Consider the following 21,324-nt stretch of genomic DNA (forward strand, 5'->3'; position numbering starts at 1 on the left):
ATCAAGTTTCATTCATTTCAGAAGGAGACACTCTCTTTAAAAGGCAGCTTTTAAAATAACCCTGTGATTGGTTCCTGCCTTGACCCTGTTCTGCTGGTTCCCACTCTTATTTGCAGGAGCTGTTTCCATTGGCTGAGCCACCTTGTACACTGGAGTAGGTGCTGATAGCAGTCCTGGAGAAGACCTATAGAGTTAATATGCTTATAAACTGTAAACATCTACAAAAATCCAGAGGGAAGGGGCTTGGTAGGGGATGATTCTTGGCTCTTAATCCTGTCCAATCCCAAAATCCAGCGAGTCCCAGCCAGGGGCTGCTGCAGAGTGCTATGTAGTGGTTGGTCTCAGTTCTCCTTCCCCCTTGTGAATAGGAAGAAATGGGCATGGAGGTGAAGCTTCAGACCCCTCTTTAAAATGATGAATTCATTAAGGAATGTCCTTACATGTGTCTGAAAATAACATCTTACCTTATTAATGCTGAAATTATCATGTCTAATTTTTCAGGATTTATGTTGTCTGTTAGCTTTCTGTAATATTGTCATCCCCCCCAAAAAAATCCCCATATCCCCAATGTAAAGCTAACTTGGTGATAAAATTGACTTGTCAAATTGTACTGCAATGTTTGGGATGTAAGCAATGAAGAGTGGTGTTGATTTTTCTAAGTTTTCAGGATCAGGATTGTATGTAACATTATCATTGGTAACCAATCTGTGTTAAAAGACTTCTGACTTATAAATTCAGAGTTTATAATAGGTTAGTTATTAAAATCTAGTTGGGCTCAAAACTTTTGCAAACCCCACAGAAAATGTCACTTCCAAAAAATTTTATTCTGTTTTCCTGTGAAAAGGTCACACACAGTGAGACTTGTCATACTCTGAACAGCCTGCTGTATTTCTTTAAGCCAGATGGTGTGATTTGTCTCATTACATTAGTATGTGAGCAAACAAATCACCTGGGAAGAAATAGCAAGGTAGGATCCTCGTTCAGACTTTTACCCCAATATTGCAAACATATTAAAGATTGATGACTGTCTCTAAATAAGATTTTTTAACTTGTCATTTGTCTTCTATGACCCTGCCCATTATAGATGAATTTGATAGTTTTGCTAATGGTAGTCTTAGTTCTAAATTTAAATATTCACTTTTCTGTAGGTGCAAAGGGAAATCCCAATGTGAAAGCCTTACCAAAAATCAACGAAAAATCTGAAGCGACCAAAACAAACAGTTCATCTGATCAGAGGTCTGCGGTAACACGCATTCAAAATATACCACTATCCATTACCATACTTCAGAACTGCTTGTGCTAAATTCATAACTGTCTGATAAATGTTGGAGATATGCTGACCAAATTCTGATAGCAGTTATCTATTGAACTATTTGACCACTATCTAAAAGGCTGTTTTTTTTAAGGACTTCCCTAGAATGAGCTCTAATTTAACTTTAAAAATTGTAGAATAAGCTAAATTTTAGTGTGTAATGCAAGTGCAAGCTTAGTTTTGCTGTGTTTTTTTTTCCAAACATAGTGATCAATTAAATGATGAGAAAATTACAGGTATGGAAGAAAATGAAGACATCAGGGAAAAAAGCACTATGCTGTTGAGGGTATGAACATTTTCCACTCCACCACCTTTTACTAAATCTTAATTTTTATTGGCTGGTGCTATTTGGTGGAGGGTAAGATGTGCGGGGGGGGGGAGTACTTTTCTGCTGTGGGCTTACACAAGCATTACTCACAGCAAAGTCATTGCAAGTCACATACATTTGTTTAGGGCTGAACTTGGCTTTATGGCTTTTTTTTTTTTGCACTGTGGGTTTAGGGTGACCAGACAGCAAGTGTGAAAAATTGGGACAGGGGGTGGGGGGTAATAGGAGCCTATATTTAAAAAAAAAAAAAAAAAAGACCCAAAAATTGGGACATCTGGTCACCCTATGTGGGTTGCCAGAACACAAACTGGTGTATAACTGGTAAACATGCAGAAATACTAACTAGCTGCTATCTGATCTCGGGCAAGTCATGTCATGATTCTGCCTCAGTTTCTCCATCTGCAAAACTGGGATAATATTTATCTCAAAGCACTTCACAAAGGTGTTAACAAATCAGAAGTACTACATGATAGCTAGATAATGTCATTACAGCAAAAAAAAAACCACTTTTTCTACAAAATTCTTTTTAGCTCAAACACATCCTATAAACTAAGTCCCATCACTTCTGACTGTAAAATGATTATCCTCAAATGTTAATGTAAAATTAACATGTGGGTGTTCCTTATTTACTCTCCATCAATTACTTCAATACCTAGGCCCTGATTGTGCAAACATTCAGCTTTATGGATGTGAGTAGTTCCCTTGAGTTCTATAAGACTACACCTCTACCCCGATATAACGCTGTCCTCGGGAGCCAAAAAATCTTACTGCGTTATAGGTGAAACCGCGTTATATCGAACTTGCTTTGATCTGCCGGAGTGTGCAGCCCCGCCCGGAGCGCTGCTTTACCGCGTTATATCCGAATTCGTGTTCTATCGGGTCGTGTTATATTGGGGTAGAGGTGTACTTACGTGCATAAAGTTACTTGTGTGTGTTTTACAGAATCAACTTCATGTTTGTGCAAATCAGTTTTACTTGTAAGCAAAAGTCAACTAGAAGGTATGTAAAAAGCAACAAAGAGTCCTGTGGCACCTTATAGACTAACAGATGTATTGGAGCATATGCTTTCGTGGGTGAATACCCACTTCATCAGACACATGCGTCTGACCAAGTGGGTATTCACCCATGAAAGCTTATGCTCCAATACATCTGTTAGTCTATAAGGTGCCACAGGACTCTTAGTCTGGATCTGTAAAAAGCAACAAACACGGCTACCCCTCTGATACTAGAAGGTGTGTGTTTTGTTTGTTCTCTTGCTTCATATATTTGCACTTCTTGCTTATGTAGAAATTTCCTTGATTGCAGAAGGCCTTCAATGGAAGTTATATCAAGCAAAAAATTAGGATAAAACCAACTTTTACTAACAGTAGATTCAGAACAATAAGTCGGATGGCAATTTTCCTAATGATGCATGAAAAACAGTAGGATACAACTATATTGGCTATTTGGCGCTGGCAGGTTTAATTGTCAGTAAACCTAAGTGACAAATTTATTGCAAGAAAATCATTCTCAAAGCTTTTCTTTTGAATCCTTGATAACATAAGAACAAATCTGATACATCTCTTGATCTAGATTTGTTACTATTTTCATCTGCGTCTTCCCTTGTTAATTTTAGGAATCTCTGTATATCAGCTCTGAAAGTAAAGAAAGTTTGAGAAACAGTGAGACTACTTCAGGTGAGTACATTTTAGGCTATTAATATATAGAATACATACAACTTTAAAAATTGGAATTAAAGGACAGTTCTATAAATATTGCTATTACAGTACAACTTAAATTTGACTTGTGCATTATTCCTGTACTAGTTCAGACTGCCCTACATTCAGAAAGTAGGGCTGCTGATGAATCAGTTAACTCACACGATTAATTAAAAAAAATTAATCGCAGCTTTAATTGCACTGTTAAACAATAGAATACCAATTGAAATTTATTAAATATTTTTGGATGTTTTTCTACAGTTTCAAATATATTGATTTCAGTTATAACACAGAATACAAGTGTTGTATTATATTTTATTACAAATATTTGCACTGTAAAAATGATAAAAGAAATAGTATTTTTCAGTTCACCTCATACAAGTACCATAATGCAATCTCTTTATCGTGAAAGTGCAACTTAGATTTTTTTTTTGTTCTATAACTGCACTCAAAAACAAAACTATGTAAAACTTCAGAGTCTACAAGTCCACTCAGTCCTGCTTCTTATTCAACCAATTGCTAAGAGAAACAAGTTTGTTTACATTTACAGGAGATAATGCTGCCCGCTTCTTGTTTACAACATCACCTGAAAGTAAGAACAGGCATTGGACAAGTTTAGCACAAGTAGTTAACACATTTCTATCTGTTTGCTCTTGTATTTGGCTGTGAGGGGCTTGAGAACCTTTCCCAGACCTGACGAAGAGCTCTGTATGACCTTGAAAGCTTGTCTTTCATCAACAGAAGGTGGCCCAATAAATTCTCCTCACCCCCCTTGTCTCTTGAATATCCAGAGTCTGACATAGCTACAACACTGCATATTACATTCAGAAAGTACATGCTGTTTGAATCCAGGTTGGGTTTCTACTTCTGTTGATTCCAACACGTGTTTGGTCAACTTTTGTTACAAAGTACTTCTGAGTGGCTAATGTTTTTTTACCTTCATTTATGAACAGGACTCTCCTTACAAAAACTTCAACACTTCTCAGAAAAGCCCTCTTTCTCTGTATTCTTAACTTTCCAGGAGCATATAGGAATGTAGTCCTGATGGTTATGGTTTGGCATTTTAATGATAGGTATTACTTGGCCTCTTAAGATTGGCTGTAGTTATCTGAGGTTTAGGTGGAAGAGAGGTCTTCCCTCATCTATTTTGTCCAATTTTTCCCTAATCTTTCCAGTTGCAATCTTCAGTTCAGTTATACCTCTGGTGTAGTCAAGTGTCCCAGACAACAGTATGACGAGAGACAAACCTAAAGTGATAGAATTCTAACCCTTGAACTTGAATAATGCCTTTCGGTGAGTCTCTAAGTGTACTGAAGAAGGCCAACTGAATATAACAGGATGATCTAAGCAGGTAGCCATTATGCTGTACCCAGAGGCTATGCTAGCCCATTGGGGACCCTACGCAGGAATATTTTTGATCCCCCCCCATACATAATAGGGGGCTTCCTTGAGCTGCCTGGGGCCCTAAAAGCAATTGCTTAGTCTGCTTATGCCTAGCGCCAGCTCTGGCTATACCCAAGGGAATGGAGTCTCTTGTGTAACTAGCTTACATCTGGGAGTTAATTTATATAGAGAGGTTTTTAGGTGGATAATTGATAACATGTTTAAGCTCTGTGCCAGTCTCCAAAATATGTCATTGGGAGGATTACCTAGCTACTCTAATAGATCGGTGTCCTTTGTCTAGAAGAACAGTTTTGAGTGATGGCCTGTTAATCAGGGCTATCCCTACTCTATTGAAAAGTACCATGGGATATTCAGATTCTACCTAGACTTCCATTAGACCCCTGCCAGAAGGGATCTACTATAGATTTAGTATATCTCATTTAAAGGACAGTATATATGACTACACCAGGAGCACTGCTGCAGTGTGAGCTTGTATAAGAGTCCCCTTTAAATTGACCCTAACCTACAGGCTCTTTCTCTGGATGAATCTTGCATGAAAAGAGTTTGAGACACCTACTTCCTTTAAAGAATAAAGATTGTTTCTAGGCTTACAACATAAGCCAGGTTTCAGTTTGCACTTTTTTGTGTTAAAATGTTGGTTTTTTTAAAACTACCCATAATAATTGAAGATATTTAGCTCATTGCAGGATCAGAACTTATACCCTTACCTGACAGTCCATTGGCAATATTTCAACCATTTTTTCCTCTTAAATTACAGGAATGACTCTGCCTACAGGCGTGTCTACCTTTCTACTGCACTGTTTGGACCTGGATTCCAGTACAGAGTCTACTGATAGCATGAACAGTTGCCCATCACCTGAAATATTCAGGGATGAAGACAGTTTAGGTAAAACTTAATTTTCAAATTGTATTTTCAGCCTGATGTAGAAAGATATGATGGGTGTAGAAAGACACATAGATATAATTAATTATACTATTGTATAGGAATATTTGTATCTTTCACTCATTGGGTCAGAGCTCAGGATTGAGCCAGGCGGTGCTCATTGCTCGATCTACAGGGGCTCGATCCTCCAATCTAGGGGCTGACTGGCCATATGCATAATTTGAAGTAGTTTTAAAGGCTGGCAGAAATGGTTCCTTGGGGGCTTTAGTACTATCTGGAGATAGCTGAGCACAGCATGCTCTGGCCACATCCCCATGCTCTGGCCACATCCCCATCCTCTCCCAAAATGTGTCTGGATAGGGTGGCCTGAGCAATGCACAGCAATTAGAATAGGGTCAGGATCTAGCCCAGTGACTTAATCAGATTTCTTTTAAAGTTCATAAAGCTTAATTAGGGACTAAAACAGGTAAAGTTAGCATTTTAAAAAAATCAAAGGGAAAGATATTTTGAACTTGTATACAATAGAAAAACATATGCAACAAAACTTTACTTTTCTATGTATATGTACTCCTTTAAGGATGTCCACTCTGACAGGTGTCAGCATAGGATAGCAAAATAAAGACACTGAACATTTAAACATGGAGCACAATGTAAATGCTGAAAGATCCCCCTAGTTCTGGTGCATCCCATTCCCTATATCATAGACACTGCATGTTGCCTTGATGCGCAAAAAAATGTTAGACTATTAACCACACTTGGTATTCACTATCTAGTTAAAGACTCATTCTGCCTTCCCAAAGACCATAGCTTTAAATGGTCAAAAGTCTGATCTTTGTTTTGTGGGCACTAATCCATGTTGTTCAAGTGCTATTGGCCAGAATAAGCCTACAGATTGTGCCTTTTGACAGTCTAGGCCTAATGTTTTAAATGCTTTGAGATCCTGGGTTAAAATTTGCATTTGCAGTGTACACTGACCTACTACATTGCATCAGAGAGATTTCAGCTGTTTTTATATAAAAAAAACTAAGAAGGAAATTATGGGTTTTTGCTTCTGCAAGGTATGTAGGGAAGAGATTGGCTGCAACAGTTGGCAGAGGACCTCACAATGCTCCCTATCTACTTGAGTGTATGTCACCCTAAATGAGGGACTTAGTTTACAAACATCACAGGTCTACATTATAGACTAAATTTGGTAACAGAATTAACTAGAGTGAAAGGCAACTTCCAACTGTATCTTCTGTGTTCAGACAGAAATAATTCCAATCCTGAGGAGTTTCTCAAATATAAGAATTCTACTCTCCTGGACACCAGCAAAGCAGTGACCATAGATAAGATGCCGCAGCTTTCAAATCTTTCAGAGATATTAGGTAACTGCTTTTTATATTAAATTATTTCAAATGCTTATTTCACTTAATTTAAAACTAGATAGAGTGAACTCTATGAAAGACCCTGTAAGTCTCTTTGCTTTAGTTAATTCATTGGAAAGGCCCTTCTGCACTGTAGTGAATAGCACCAAGTTTACACTTTATATAAATATTAATATGCAGTAGGATATCCTCTACCTTTCATAGCTATCTTTAAATTTAAACTTTCTTGTCTTTTAGAGCCCATTTCAGAGGGTCATCAAGACCAAAACATTGGGAGGTAATCTGTAAAGCAGAGAATTTGACTTAATTTTTAATAATAAACCTACAAAACACACATGTATCCTTATTTTGTCCCGTACATGCAAATTAATGTCCTGATCTGCAAATACTTGTGCCCCTGCTTGATTTCACTCTGAGCAGCCCCAATGGCTTAAGTGGGACTGATCAATTAAGATAAGTGGGTGAGTAAGTGTTTGCAGGGTTGAGACAAATGTCTACTAAAACAAGCTACCTTCTTGGATTTTAATTGATTCCACTACACACTACTTACATTTTTCTATTGTCTTCTGGATATATTTCACTACATAGTATTTGATTTCAGTGACTTTTTTGCTTTCTGTGGTCTTTAAAACTATGAAGGGATTTTATAATTTAATCTACTTGATTTGATAAACTAAGTATTTGACTCATTTGATCAGCTGTTTTGTCTGAAAAATTACATTAGAAAAATGTAATTGAACTCCTAAGCTTTTTTGATAAAAATGAAGAGGAAAGTTTAGAGCTATCTGTATGATTAGTTTTCTGTAAATATTTTGCTGTCTAAATTTTAAGATACTTATAACAGAATTTTAATTTGTTATCAGAAAGTCACCATCAAAATGCATAAAAGATTCTTCTGACTTGATGAGTGTTTCAACAGTTGTAGCAGGTAAAATATGGCCTAAAATAGTTGTACTACTTGCAAATTAGTTTTTCTTTTATTCCACTTTAAACTTATTTGGACTCTGCTACCAGTTACGCTGATTCCCAAAGAATTCTGTCTTACTAGATCCTCTCTAACCTAGTGACAGCCTAGCCCTCTACCACGCAGAACACCAATAAGGAACATTGCTATTCAAGACAGCAAGTCTTGGTAGTACAGTTAATTGGATAACTGCTTACTTTAATTTGCCACCTAATCTTCTCTGCCGGTGACTTCAGTGTGGTTTGAGAGATCTCAGCACGCAGGAAGGATTATTTTAGGGAATATAGAGACTCTGAATGAATGTACTGGAAGAAAAGGGCTAATATTGGTGGGGAAAGGGGTTTGACTTATTGGTCTTATTGGCAGGGGGTAGGTGAGAAGCAGTTCCTTGCTTTTATTTTTGACTGTATTTAACTTCTGGCACAGACAAGTAGCACTGAGGTTAAATGCTTTTAAAAAAAAATCTAAAATAACTACACCTCTACCCCGATATAACGTTGTCCTCGGGAGACAAAAAAATCTTACCGCGTTATAGGTGAAACCACGTTATATCGAACTTCCTTTGATCCACCGGAGTGCGCAGTCCCGTCCTCCCCCCCCCCCCCCCCCCCGGAGCGCTGCTTTTCCGCGCTGTATCCGAATTGTGTTATATCGGGGTAGAGGTGTATATAGTTCTTAAATTTCAGAAAAGAAGCTATGAAGGTCTATTAACAGTAAAATTTTGTTTTTAATAGACTCAATAGACTTTAAGATTAGAAGGGACCATCATGATCACCTAGTCTGACAGTCTGCACATTGCAGACCACAGAACCTCACCCATCCGCTCCTGTAATAGACCCATAACCTCTGGTTGAGTTACTGAAGTCCTCAATCCTGATTTAAAGACTTTGAATTATAGAAAATCCACCATTTACACTACTTTAAATTTGCAAGTGACAAGTGCCCCATGCTGCAGAGGAAGGTGACCCCACACCTGGGTCTCTGCCAATCTGACCCAGGAGAAAATTCTTCCTGACCCCAAATATGGCAGTCAGTTAGACCCTGAGCATGTGGGCAAGACGCCCAGCCAGACACCTTGGAAAGAATTCTCTGTAGTAACTTAGAGCCCTCCCCATCTGGTGTCCCATCACTGGCCATTGACAATATTTGCTGCTAGCAAATCTCTTGCTATCTATAAGCAAAACCATAGAAACTTCCATTATCTTTCATATGAAACTTACAGCCCAGGTCTCCCTATTAGAGCCAGGCTTGTGCCTGACCCATTATCTCTCTGAGCTTGAGCTTTGCTATGAGCAGGAGGGGGAAGGGAACCTGTTTGTTAAAACCCCTTCTGGAAAGAGAACTAGATTTCATCCAGAACACCCAGTCAACTGTTATGGGAAACCAAACCCCCTCTGTATACCAGTTAATCACATATAGTGTCCAATGAAAAAGGCAATTTCTTGCCTTTCCCCTATGGATAAAAAAATTAAAAAAAGTTTAACTTAGCCAGGTACAGGACTGCTAAGTCTTATATTTTGTGAGTCCTGTTTTTTTATTTTGTTTGTGGTATTTGAAGGTGAAGGCTCCTATTAATATAATGAGTGGCTCCTGATAGCTCAAATTCTGAATGAATTCCAACTAATTTAGCAGTTTTGACCATGGTCCAAAAAACTGCTTAATTTTTTCTGGTTAATTTGGGCTGAAAATAGCAGCACAGGCAGACCCCATCAGAGGCTCCTTCCTGACTTATACAGTGTTTGCTCCCTGCTCTGTGGTTTGTGTGCAGAGCTGGGCAGCAGCAGAGGGAGCAGTAGGGAGACAGGCGAGGAGGAAAAGCATTCTAAACTTCTCCCACCAAACACTGAACCAGGAATAGAGCAAAATCAGGGAGCAAGAGAAGCAAACTCTGCATATGGATTTTGTGGCATGATCTCTGATTCTCTCTTTCAAGGGATAATTTACAATGTAGGGATGGAGAGCCTCTATGCTCCTTTTCCCCAATAAAAACATTGTTTTCATCATAGGAAAACAAGTGTGTAGATTTGTGTCTACTATGGAAAAAACTCCGGATATAAAAATCAGTACATTCTCTTCATTACCTGCAAGACCAAAGAGACAGGTGAGGGTTTTAATGATTAATATACCTTGTTGTAATTTGAGCACCCAGATATCACTAGGAGAACTGAAAAAGGTGTAATATCTTGACAGAGGCCGTGTTTCCTGAATGTTTTTGAAGGCAATTATTTTAGCAGGTCTTTGGAAATGGTAAGTGTAAAGAACCTGGGAGATAGTTGTATCTTTTAGGTGTTCTAGCTTGCTGACTGTTACATGGGTGCAAAGAGTTAATTCAGTCCTGGGTGATTTTTGCACAACTGCAAGAATTCAAAGACAATGACTTCAGACAACCCTGATTACTAGTTCTTAACTGACAATACAGGTGTAAAAACCTTTTGTTGTTCATTGTCTCTATCCAAAGGAGGCACTACCATCTCTATCTTGGGACAGAGTGAGGGCTTTTCAGGCAAGAAACCTTAAAGAAAGTGGACACTGTTAAAAGCCTCAGCCCTGAAGCTGAGAGGCAGAGACAGTCTGCAGAGAGACTGTAAACTGGCTTCCAGAAGAAGGGGGGAGCAGGTAGGGATAAGTAGGCCTACCCAAATTTGAGGGAAATCTTAAGCTTAGATAAGGCAATAAGGCATGTAGATATCTTGTTTTAACCCCTTTCACTGTGATTACTATGTTCCTATGGATAAATAATGCTTGGCTTTGAAGAGACTGTTCCATGTCACTGCATCTACCTACTGTTCACAGCTCCCAAAGGGAAGTCTATAGCAGAGTCCAAGCCCAGTTGGACCTGCTGAGGAAACATGGTTGGTAAACGGGAGTTGTAAGCAGATGACTCAACCTAAAGGTCATGGGATTCCACTCTGAGAGTAGTGTAGGCACTGGGCCTGTCACTTAAAAGGGGTGCCCATGGAGAGACTGAGTGAGGGGTCACTCTGGAACCATGGCAGTAAGTAATACTAGATTTGTGTGCATTATGAGGCAGGGAGTGTGCGTGTGCAGTGTCTAGTGCAACAGAACCCGGAGCCCTGATTGGATGGCTAGGTGCTACTGTGTACATTGATCGGTTAAACTGTGCCTAATAACTTACTAGACCTAGGAGCGTAGTGTAAGGCAATGATCTGACTCTCAAGAATCGATGTATTATTGTGCTATCCTTTTGTCTGGCACTTCAGAGCCTGACAATGGGGGTTCATTTTATAATATGAAGTATAATTGTTCATCTCATTATAGCTTGATAACCAAACTGCTAATCCTAAAAACATGAAGTGCCGAAAAAAAGTAAAATTCAGCAGCCTGTTAAAGAGTGAGACATCTTCATGCCATCAGCGTGTATCTCCTGCAGAATGTATTTCAACTAAATCATATGAGTTGACAGCAGAAGTGCTGCCATCCAAACAACCAGACCTTGAGATGGTAAGCATTTCTACTGTGCTGTTTACCCATGGAGGCTTAAAATGAGAAGAGCTCCCACAGATAAAAGTGAGAATTCCACTGGGCAATGATGGAAGCTGTGAAGGTTGATACAAAGCTGCAATCTCAAAATGACAAGTACTGTATTATCAGGCAAATGGAGTATATATTCACTTTGAAGCAGTGAAAGTTAGGCTTACGTTTACAGAGACGATAGTCCGTTTTCAGCCTTCCTTGTGCACCCAGAACTCTCACTGAAACATAAGTGTCCTGAGTGCACAAGGCATTCAGGATCAGGCCCTATATTGCTGAAAATGAATCTGGTTAGTGTAGGTTATACTCATTGGTCTTGTGTATACTAAGCTTCTGGTTGGTTAACATCTCCATTCTTTCATTACCAGTGGACTGAGTGCTAGTGTAGAACGCCAAGTGGCATCTTCACCACCCGCTCTGAGTATGTAGTAAAGATGCCAGCAGCTGGTCTATATTAGTGCTTTGATCATTGGTAGTGCAACAGTTAGGAATTCTAACAAAAAGCTTGGTCTAGACTAGTGGTGGGCAACCTTCGGCCCACGGGCCGCATGCGGCCCATCAGGGTAATCTGCTGGCAGGCCGCGAGACCATTTGTTTACATTGACCATCCGCAGGCACAGCCGTCTGCAGCTCCCAGTGGCCGCAGTTTGCTGTTCCCGGCCAATGGGAGCTGCGGGAAGACCTGTTGTATGGCCTTGAGGATTGTGTGTCTGGTGCAGCAGCAGAAATTAGGGTGGAATTCAATGGGAGCAGAGTTAGGCCAGTGCTGTGATGCTTTGGAACAAATCAGATCTGCTGCATGCAACATGTCTGTCTCAGACACTATAAGTAAGGCTAAGATTATGTCATGGAAGTCTGTGACTTCCAGCGACCTCTGTGACTTTGGGGGCCCCGCAACTAACCAGCCTCCGCAAGCGGCAGGGGACCCTCCCGCAGTGGCGGGACCTCCTGCAACTGGCCAGCTGCCACCACTGCCAGCGACCCCTGGGCTGCCAAGCTACCGCTGCTGGCAGGGGTCACCACCGCTGGCAGCCAGGGCCCCACCACAGCTCCCAGTTGCCAGCAGTGGCAGCAGACGGACCCCAGAGCAGCTCAGTGGCCACGGGCTCCCTGCAGCTCCCAGACGCTTTTTCATGGCTTTTGAAAAGAAATAGGCAAAAAAGTGCATAAAATCATTTAAGTGTAGGACTGGAAGGAACCTCAGTATGTCATCTAATACAGTTCTCTGCACTCAAGGCAGGACTAAGTAATAATTAGACCATTCCTGACAGCTGTTTGTCTAACCTATTCTTAAACATCTCCAATGATGGAGATTCCATAACCTCTCAAGGCAATTTGTTCCAGTGCTTAACTATCCTGACTTTCACAAAGTTTTTCTAAAGTCTAACCTAAACTTCCCTTGCTGCAATTTAAGCCTATTGCTTCTTGTCCTGTCCTATCAGAGGTTATGGAGAACAATTTTTCACCCTCCTCCTTGTTACAATCTTTCACGTACTTAAAACTGTTATGTCTCCCTCCCTGAGTCTTCTCTTCTCCATGTTAAACAAACCCAATTTTTTCAAACTTTCCTCAGTTCCTACTTTCACTGTTAGATGTCTGATCACTACTAACCTTTTTGGTGAAAACTGAAACAGAAAAAGTTGTTAGCACTTCCACCATTTCTACATTTTTCTGTTATCTTTCCCCCTTTTCTTCATACTGAGTTTGATTCACAAAACAAAGTGTGTGTGTGGGGGGAGGGGGAAGACCCTAAAAATAACATCAGCCTCGGGCCTCCAAATGCTGGTTTTTGGATCATTTTGTATGTTGTATGCTTCCTCTTTCTTGTTCAGTATGTTTAGGCTTTTCCAACTATTAAATTCCAAAACAAATCAGAATCAGGCTTTCTGAATTATGCCTCACTCAAAACTGAAAGCCTGAATAATACATGTTCAGAGGACTTTTCACCCTCTGCAGTAAGTGGCTGCAGAATTCATATGAAGTGGAATTCATGTGGCTGCAGAAAATCAAAATAAGTCACAAGTCTGGATTTTTAAAAATGATTAGATTCTCTCAAGGGCAAATACATGAAACTAAATTAATTCTGAAAGTTGTGGGTGGATATGAAGTGGAGTGCTTTGGTGACAAAACTAGTTGGTGTCACTGACAACTAGTACCTTCTATCTTGTTTCCTAATTCAGAATGATTTGGAGAATCCAGGGAAGAGAGAGAACTCTTATCAGACCACTAGCCAGGGAAGAAGTGTCTAATCTATCCATTGACCGTGGGGTTGAGGAGTAAACTCTCGTCCCTTTATGCTGCAGTAAACTGATTCCATGCCTTCATTTAAAGAATACAAGAACAAAAGTAACATGAATGTAGGATGAACTGTAACTTGTCTTTACCTTTTAGATCAGTTTCTTAGAATTTTAATAGAATCCCAGAATGTGCCATTTTGTACAAAGGGAATAGAATAGGACCCCAAATTACTAATGAAGGAAATTGCCAAGAGTATTTTTGATGTTTACATGCTCTATTGTATTTCTAAACAGGAAATGAATTCTAAAGTATTGATCACAGAAAAAAATAGACAATTGCTAACAAGCACAGCATACTTTCAGCCAGAAGAATTAGAGGTGAGATGAATATACAAAACACTAGTGGGTACTATCTTTTTTTTTTTTTTTAATATGGTAAAACAGTTGAAAGTGTTAAAGTTGATGGTTAATCTTTTTTATAAATTAGGATTGTTTAGGAATAAAGTAGATGTACAATTTGTACGCCTCACTTATGCATGCAATTACCTGATTTGTGACACATTTTTAAGTTACAAACAATTGTGCAGCAAATCCAGTCAACTGGATGTTTCTTAGCATACCTACTTGTTAAAATTGAATGTTTGATTTTTAAAATGATTTTATATAGTTAAATGAACACCTTACAGCAGGGGTCGGCAACCTTTCAGAAGTGGTGTGCCGAGTCTTCATTTATTCACTCTAATTTAAGGTTTTGCGTGCCAGTAATACATTTTAAAGTTTTTAGAAGGTCTTTCTATAAGTCTATAATATATAACTAAACTATTGTTGCATGTAAAGTAAATAAGGTTTTTAAAATGTTTAAGAAGCTTAATTTAAAATTAAATTAAAATGCAGAGCTCCCCAGACCGGTGGCCAGGACCCGGGAAGTATGAGTGCCACTGAAAATCCGCTCGCGTGCCGCCTTTGGCGAATGTGCCATAGGATGCCTACCCCTGCCTTACAGCTTTATTTGCACCAACATATTATTTCAAAAATGTTTGTTGAAAACAAATGCCACCCATATTTAAATTGCATTTTTAAAACCTTTAATTCCTTAGATTAATGCATTAGTTTTTATCTTTGTGCAGGACACATGAGAAGAATCGAGACATAAACTGCACAGTTTTAGAGAGATGCTCCTTCAATAGGAAGACTCCATAATATGGAACCAAATTATTCAGAACGAAGATGTACTGGCTCTCTCCAGTATTGTGTTGATATAATAATGCAGCAAGCTTTTTCTGCTGAACCTGCTTTAGAAACTCAAATTTATTAACCCTAACAAGCCGTGTGAGAGACGTATTAACGTTATTCCCATTTTACACACGAGGATACTAAATCAGAGCATAAAGATACGTCTACACTGCAGCTGGGAGGGAGATTCCCAGCCCTGATACAGACATGTGGCACTGGCTGAGGCTTGGGCTAGCCGCCTGCACTCAGACCCAAGGGATTGGGTGGGTTTGAGCTCAGGAGGCTAGCCAGAGCTTCTGCCAATGCCACATCATCCACACTGTTGTTTTTAGTGCACTACCATGAGCCCCTCTATTGCACGTCTGTCTGCCTGCCTGTGCTGGGAGACTCCTTTCCCAGCTGCAATGTAGACATATCGCAAATGATTTGCCCAAGGCCACAATGACTCTTCAGTGATTTGGGAGTTTGAGATTCCTAATCCTATTCTCTCAGCACAGGCCATCTCTCACTTAGGAGCTAGCCCATTTGAATTCAGTTTTGTTTATTACCTTACCAGTAAATCAGTTGAATTTTAAGTACATATTACTGATATTGCTTATATTTTGGTTGAGGTGTAGTTTAACTTGTCACCAGTGCACAAGGCCTCTTTTGGTGAAGACTTATTCCTAAATTCAACGGGTCCATATGTAAACTCAGAAGAAATTGCTCCTGCATCTTTGAGTTCAGAAGAAAAAACTATTTATCAGGTTGTAATCTTGATGCGTATATATTTTTAATTTTTAGCCCTGGCCTAATAGTTTCATGATAGAATGCGTTAGAGTATTACAATATTACACAGTTGAACTAGAACGTAATGATAGAAATATTTAAATGCTTGACTTTAAGTGTCTCGAATTTTTTGAGAACTGTTACTATAGTATTTCATTAAATGTACAAGAGTAATCTTAGTTTAATATTCTGTAGTAATATCCCTTGATAGCTGTAATCTCTAATGGCTCAATTCTTCCCTCTTTGTACAAACTCCTACTGATATCAAGAACTTCCCTTAAAGAAGGTATATGAGAAGATCACTTACATGTCAATAGCTGTTCTATAATTGGAGTTGCTTCACTCTTCTTTTCAGTCTCTGCATAACAAAGAAACACAAAACAAGAAATCAGATACAAAAAACAAAGAAATCTGCTCTATTATTAAAACTTCACCAGGGCTTAGGATCTCCATGGTTCACCGAACTCCAGTAAACAGAAACACATTGCATCCCCCTGAAGGAATACCTGAAGGTAACAGAATATAGAAAATTTTCATATGCAAATGATAAATACTTGCTTGAGTGTGGGAGGGTTTTTTTTTTTTAAAGAAAACTACACCTCCCCCTACATCTGAGAGATGGAAAAATTATAATAAAGTGGTGCAACAGTGAAGCATTGACATTCTCCATAAGATTCATTTGGGAAGCTCAATAAAATGACAGAGCTTTCCTCTTCGAAACACTTTTCACACCTGTGTAGTGAAATCACTGTGCATTATAGGTGCACAAGGATGGGAGAGGGTTCAAGAAATCTCCCCATACTCTAACTGGACCCAACCCTCCATGCAAGAGCCACAGAAAGTTGCAGTTTCTGCATTTGCTTGTCCACAGAGATTACATGTGTCCTCATGGGTACTTTACACCCCAAAATGGACAGGAAGGAGGCATTAAAATTAGACTTACACAACTTATCAAGGTATTGGTCCTCTACCACACCTTTGCTCTTCCAATGATAAGCCTCACTTACCCACCTTTCTGATGCTTCAAGTACCTCTGTACTTTGGGCCCATGCTGCCCTATGGTTGGGAATAAAACTCCATGTCAATATTTATGAAGCTGCCATCATATCTTTTCTAAATCCTTCCTTAAAACCCACATTTGCCATGATGTTTACAAATCATACTCTGGCATTGGTTAGGCTAGTGGCCAGCTGAGACTTCTAGTTTTCTGCTAAACTCTGCCCATTTTGTTGCATCATCCTCCTCCATCCCATTTGTCATCTTGTATCTTGTCGAACACATAGACCATAAATTCTCTAGTGTAGGAACAGTTGTCTGTACTCTGTATGGTTCTTAGGCCCTGATCTGAGATTGGGGTTCCTAGGTGCTACCTTTAATTCAAATAGTAATATCTCTTACAGGCATATTGTTCTGAAGATTTAAATCTGGTACTTCAGCTGCTTAATTTAATAATCTATTCATCACCCTATCTCACAAAATGTTTTGACACAAAAATACCATAAGCATGAACTTTAGAGAATTGTGAAGATATTTATGTAGCGGAATGAGTATTTGGAAGCACTCAGTTTTGTCTGGTCTATCTTCTAAGGTGTGATAAGCTCATTGGGACCCCACACATGTTCCTTTTACCTTCTTTAGAAATTACAATGAAAGTTCTTTTAAAAAATATATTTGAGTTTAAGTAACTTAAGTCATAGCTTATTTGTACCTAATTATTATATTTCAGTGTTTGCATTTTATATCTTACAGCCAGAAGGGACCATTAGATTATCTAATCTGATTTCCTGTATATCACAAGAAGTTGTATTTCACGCAGTGTATTGAGCCCTATAACTTGTTTGAATAAATCAGATCTTCCAGAAAGGCATCCAGTCTTGATTTTGAAGACTTTTAAGAGATGGAGCATTCACCACTTCCCTTGATAGTTTATTCCAACCGTTAATTGCCCTCCCTGTTAAAAATTTGTGCTTTATTTCTCATTAGAATTTGTCTAGCTTCAGCTTTCAGACACTGGTTCTTGTTTTGCCTTTTCCCTGCTAGATTAGTGCTCTTAAGTAACTTATTTTCTCACCATGAAGGTACTTATACGCTGTAATAAAGTCACCTCTCAGTATTTTTTCTGATCAGATGAATAATTTCCCCCTCTATGGCATTTTCTCCAGCCCGCAAACAATTTTTGTGGCTCCCTTCCCTATTTTTCAACATCCTGTTTAAAACATGAACACCAGAACTGGATGTAATATTCTAGTATTGGTCTCACTAATACTGTGAACTTTTCATTTGCAGATTTCTTGGCATGCCACTGGATGGCATGTCTCTACTTAGTAGTTAAGTTTAAAGTCATTCTTCTAGTTTTAAGAACGTTATTTGTTTCAAGCACTTTTTCAGAAAAACTAATTACAGCTAGTTGGCCATTTGGACTATGGCATTATTTAGCTTCAGCCCAGAGACGAGACACTAGCACAAAATGGCTCATGGAAGTTTTTAATGCAAAAGATTATATTGTTTATATGTTACCACGTTACAAGAATACATAGATCATCTCTAGAACATAGGCTAAGTGCTTTTAAAAATGTGTCAAAATTATCAATAGCTACTCCTCTGTATAGATATAGGAGTATAGAGACAAGGGAGCGTTCTCTTTTCATCTTGTGCACAATGGCATTAGGAAAATGCAGAACCTATTCCAAAATAACTGGTAGTAAGTAACTAAAATAAACATTGGTTCAGAAATAATGGGACACTTGTAAAACATAATGTGATCCAATTCTAAATCAAGATGTACAAGTATTTATAAAGCATTACAAACTGCTTAGTCATATGAGCAGTAGGGGAATTCTGAGCTTCTTTGCTGTTCTAGGTTTTTGAGCTTTTTCTCGTAGTAGAAACATTAGCAAGCTAGTAGGCTGGGTTTGCATGTAGCCTTTACTTTGAAATCTGAAATCAAATTCTGATCAGGTCACAAGTAGACTTGTGAAATCTTTTAAAAAATATCCACTGTCCATTATAAACTCATTTGACAGACACTTCCTTGTGGGGAGGTGGTAGAAATTAGTAGTTCTTGGCTATCTTCCAGTGGGCTTGATCCTGCAATGGACTGAGCACTCTGGCCCTAGCCCAGCAAAGACGTGCTTACCGTCAAGCATAAGAATATTCCCATTGAAGTTAAGGCATTAAGCATATGCTTAAAATTAACCATATGTGACTAATTGCACTGATTTCAATGGAAATATGCTTATGTTTAAAATTAAGCATGTGCCTAAATTTTCCTGGATTGGGGTCAGTGTGTTCAGTATCTTGTAGAATTGAGCCTCATATGTACATTTCCCATAATACCCTACTTTCCGTGAACAGATTATTACGTTTTTTCATATTGTAGCTCTGGCATGCTATAGCTCTGTTGAAATGTTTCAAATTATAAACACTGCATTAGAAAACTCGTCTATTTTTTTTTTTTTTTTTTTTTTTTTTTTTGAGACTCTGTATATAAGACTTGGAGAACTGAATGTTTAAACCTAGGTTCTCAAAAGTACTGAGCACTTAACAGCTCCTATTAACTTAAAAGTTTTAGAGACTGATATTTAACTTTACGTAATTGTTACATTTAATACATTAAGTGAAACTAATATTTACTAAAAACTTACACTATTGGTGTTTAATCTGTCAAATTTCTAATAGCTGTACAAAAATGTTTAAATCCTATTTGTTTTTGTTCCTCTTTCTGCATACATTTTCCACTTCCCCTCTCTATATACTGTCTACTTCCACTTCATCTATTTCTGTGATCCTCCTTCACCCCCCTTTAAATTTCACTTGTGGAGGATCTGATCATAGTTCTGTAGAGTAGATGTCAATTCATTTGAGGTATTCTGTATACAAATGGCTCCAGGTTCAGGCCTCTGGTAAGTATGTAAAAGGCAAACTTAAGGTATTAAACTCAAAATAATGTTAGCTTGCTGTAAGCATGTCTTCTCAAGCTTTTGTCTTGTTAAGCTATCAGAAACATGGATACACCTAAAGAATTCCTAGAACCATATCCTGAAATTCATTTCCATGTAACTGTCACGCACGTACATTTCTGCATGTACTGGCAATCACTGAGAAATACTTATTGTATGTAGGCTGTAGCCACTTACTAATAAGAGCAGGATCAGGACAGTATTTCTGATCTGTAACTTTTAGGGAAAATATGTCTGCAGAACAAATAGCTGCACAAATTTTAAATACGGTTATCCTAAGGGTCACCAGATGGCACAGTTGCACATAGTCTTACAAGGTCTCATAGTGAGAGTACCGTTCTTTCTCTAAAGAAATACTTTTTGACATTTCTTTTTAGAGGAGTCGTGGCAAGAGGTAAGAGTTTGCTCTGTTCCTTAATCTTTCTAACTAGTCAGCTCTTGAAACAGTAGCTTCCTGGGAAGCTGTTTTGGCTGAGATTTTTAAAAGGGGGGATTGCCTGCATGCTGTTTGTGACCACCTCTGTCAAGGGCTGGGGTATATAATGCAAAATAAACAAGTTGTATTAAGGATATACCCAAACTTTGCATTGCCGATTTCTCCTCTAACAGGAAGCTGACCTGTAAGGCCCTGATACCTGCTACCACTCAGCAGAGGGCTCACTATACATACCAGTTATGCCACAGACTAACTAAAGAATTTGTTGGACTGATATATTTTAGAGAGGGATAATTTACACACACAAACTTATTTTAACCCTTACATTATTTTTCAGATGTTATTACAAGTACCAAAAACTGGGTCTACAGTGACCATGGATGAGCTCTTTGGTTTTCTTCAGGAGTCAAATGAAAGAATTAAAGGTCCCACTGTAAGGGGCAGAAGTATATGATCACGATATAGAAGAGGAGGCTCACAGAAGTGTAACTTGCATTGTATAGTGTAGTCCATTATCTATAGATGTCAGTTGTTGAGGCATCATTTGAAATGGCCTGTTCTTACATGCCTTGCAGGAAGTTCTTAATGATTTGTTTAAAAAAATTGTACAAATAAGTAATATTTTGACTCAGGCAGTGTTCTCTAGGATATATTCAATTAATTGAAAAAATATGCATGGAGGGCTGGGTGATTAAATTGTATTAAATAGAAACATTTGGATTGATATGCCAACTTGCTAATATTTATAAAGAAAGTTATGAAAACTTTAAAACTGGTGCTGAAGTCCTGATTATTTTTTGTAGTTAAGAATAATGTTCATGAAAGTGAGAAACTTAGTGTTGATGTGATCCAAGTAGACAGCTTGCACATGTACCTCAGTCCTGTTCTACGGCATCTGATATGATCATTCTGAACAGACACTAGTTAATTTATCGTGGTGCTCTTGCCATATGAAAAATATCTTCTGAAGGTCTAGATGAAATACCGTATTAGAACCTGACCTTGGAAACCCCTACTCATGCAAGTAATCCCACTGAAGTCTATCAATAGGACTAAGTAAAGGCTACTCACGTAAGAGTTTGCAGGTTGAAGCTTTAGAGCTGCAATACTGCAAGCAGTATGCATGTACATAAAATTCAGCACCCGAGTAATTGTATTGACTAGGCAGGGTAGTAATAATAATACCATACTCTGACTTTTGTGAAACTACTCACATGCTTACATTTTAATACAGGCATACAGGG

General features: G+C 38.6%; 1 protein-coding gene across 1 annotated transcript; it reads left to right on the forward strand.

The window, feature by feature from the left end:
* Nucleotides 1-1,105: 1,105 nt before the first annotated feature.
* On the forward strand, nt 1,106-20,464 carry MEIKIN (meiotic kinetochore factor). The gene is made up of 12 exons (XM_065409028.1): nt 1,106-1,236; nt 1,520-1,598; nt 3,256-3,316; nt 5,499-5,627; nt 6,872-6,991; nt 7,229-7,268; nt 7,855-7,919; nt 9,962-10,056; nt 11,235-11,417; nt 13,979-14,062; nt 16,041-16,197; nt 20,418-20,464. The coding sequence occupies exons 1-12, from the start codon at nt 1,106-1,108 to the stop codon at nt 20,462-20,464; spliced, it is 1,191 nt and encodes a 396-aa protein (XP_065265100.1).
* Nucleotides 20,465-21,324: the final 860 nt, after the last annotated feature.

This window comes from Emys orbicularis, chromosome 8, assembly GCF_028017835.1.
Source record: "Emys orbicularis isolate rEmyOrb1 chromosome 8, rEmyOrb1.hap1, whole genome shotgun sequence".
In the NCBI taxonomy this organism is placed as follows: domain Eukaryota; kingdom Metazoa; phylum Chordata; order Testudines; family Emydidae; genus Emys; species Emys orbicularis.

Excerpts from the sequence above, each read along its gene's own strand:
- MEIKIN (XM_065409028.1), top strand. The coding sequence starts at position 1,106 with ATGGTAGTCTTAGTTCTAAATTTAAATATTCACTTTTCTGTAGGTGCA. Across the intron at positions 1,237-1,519 it reads AACAGTTCATCTGATCAGAG|TGATCAATTAAATGATGAGA; the intron begins GTCTGCGGTAAC and ends TTCCAAACATAG. Across the intron at positions 1,599-3,255 it reads AAAGCACTATGCTGTTGAGG|GAATCTCTGTATATCAGCTC; the intron begins GTATGAACATTT and ends TGTTAATTTTAG.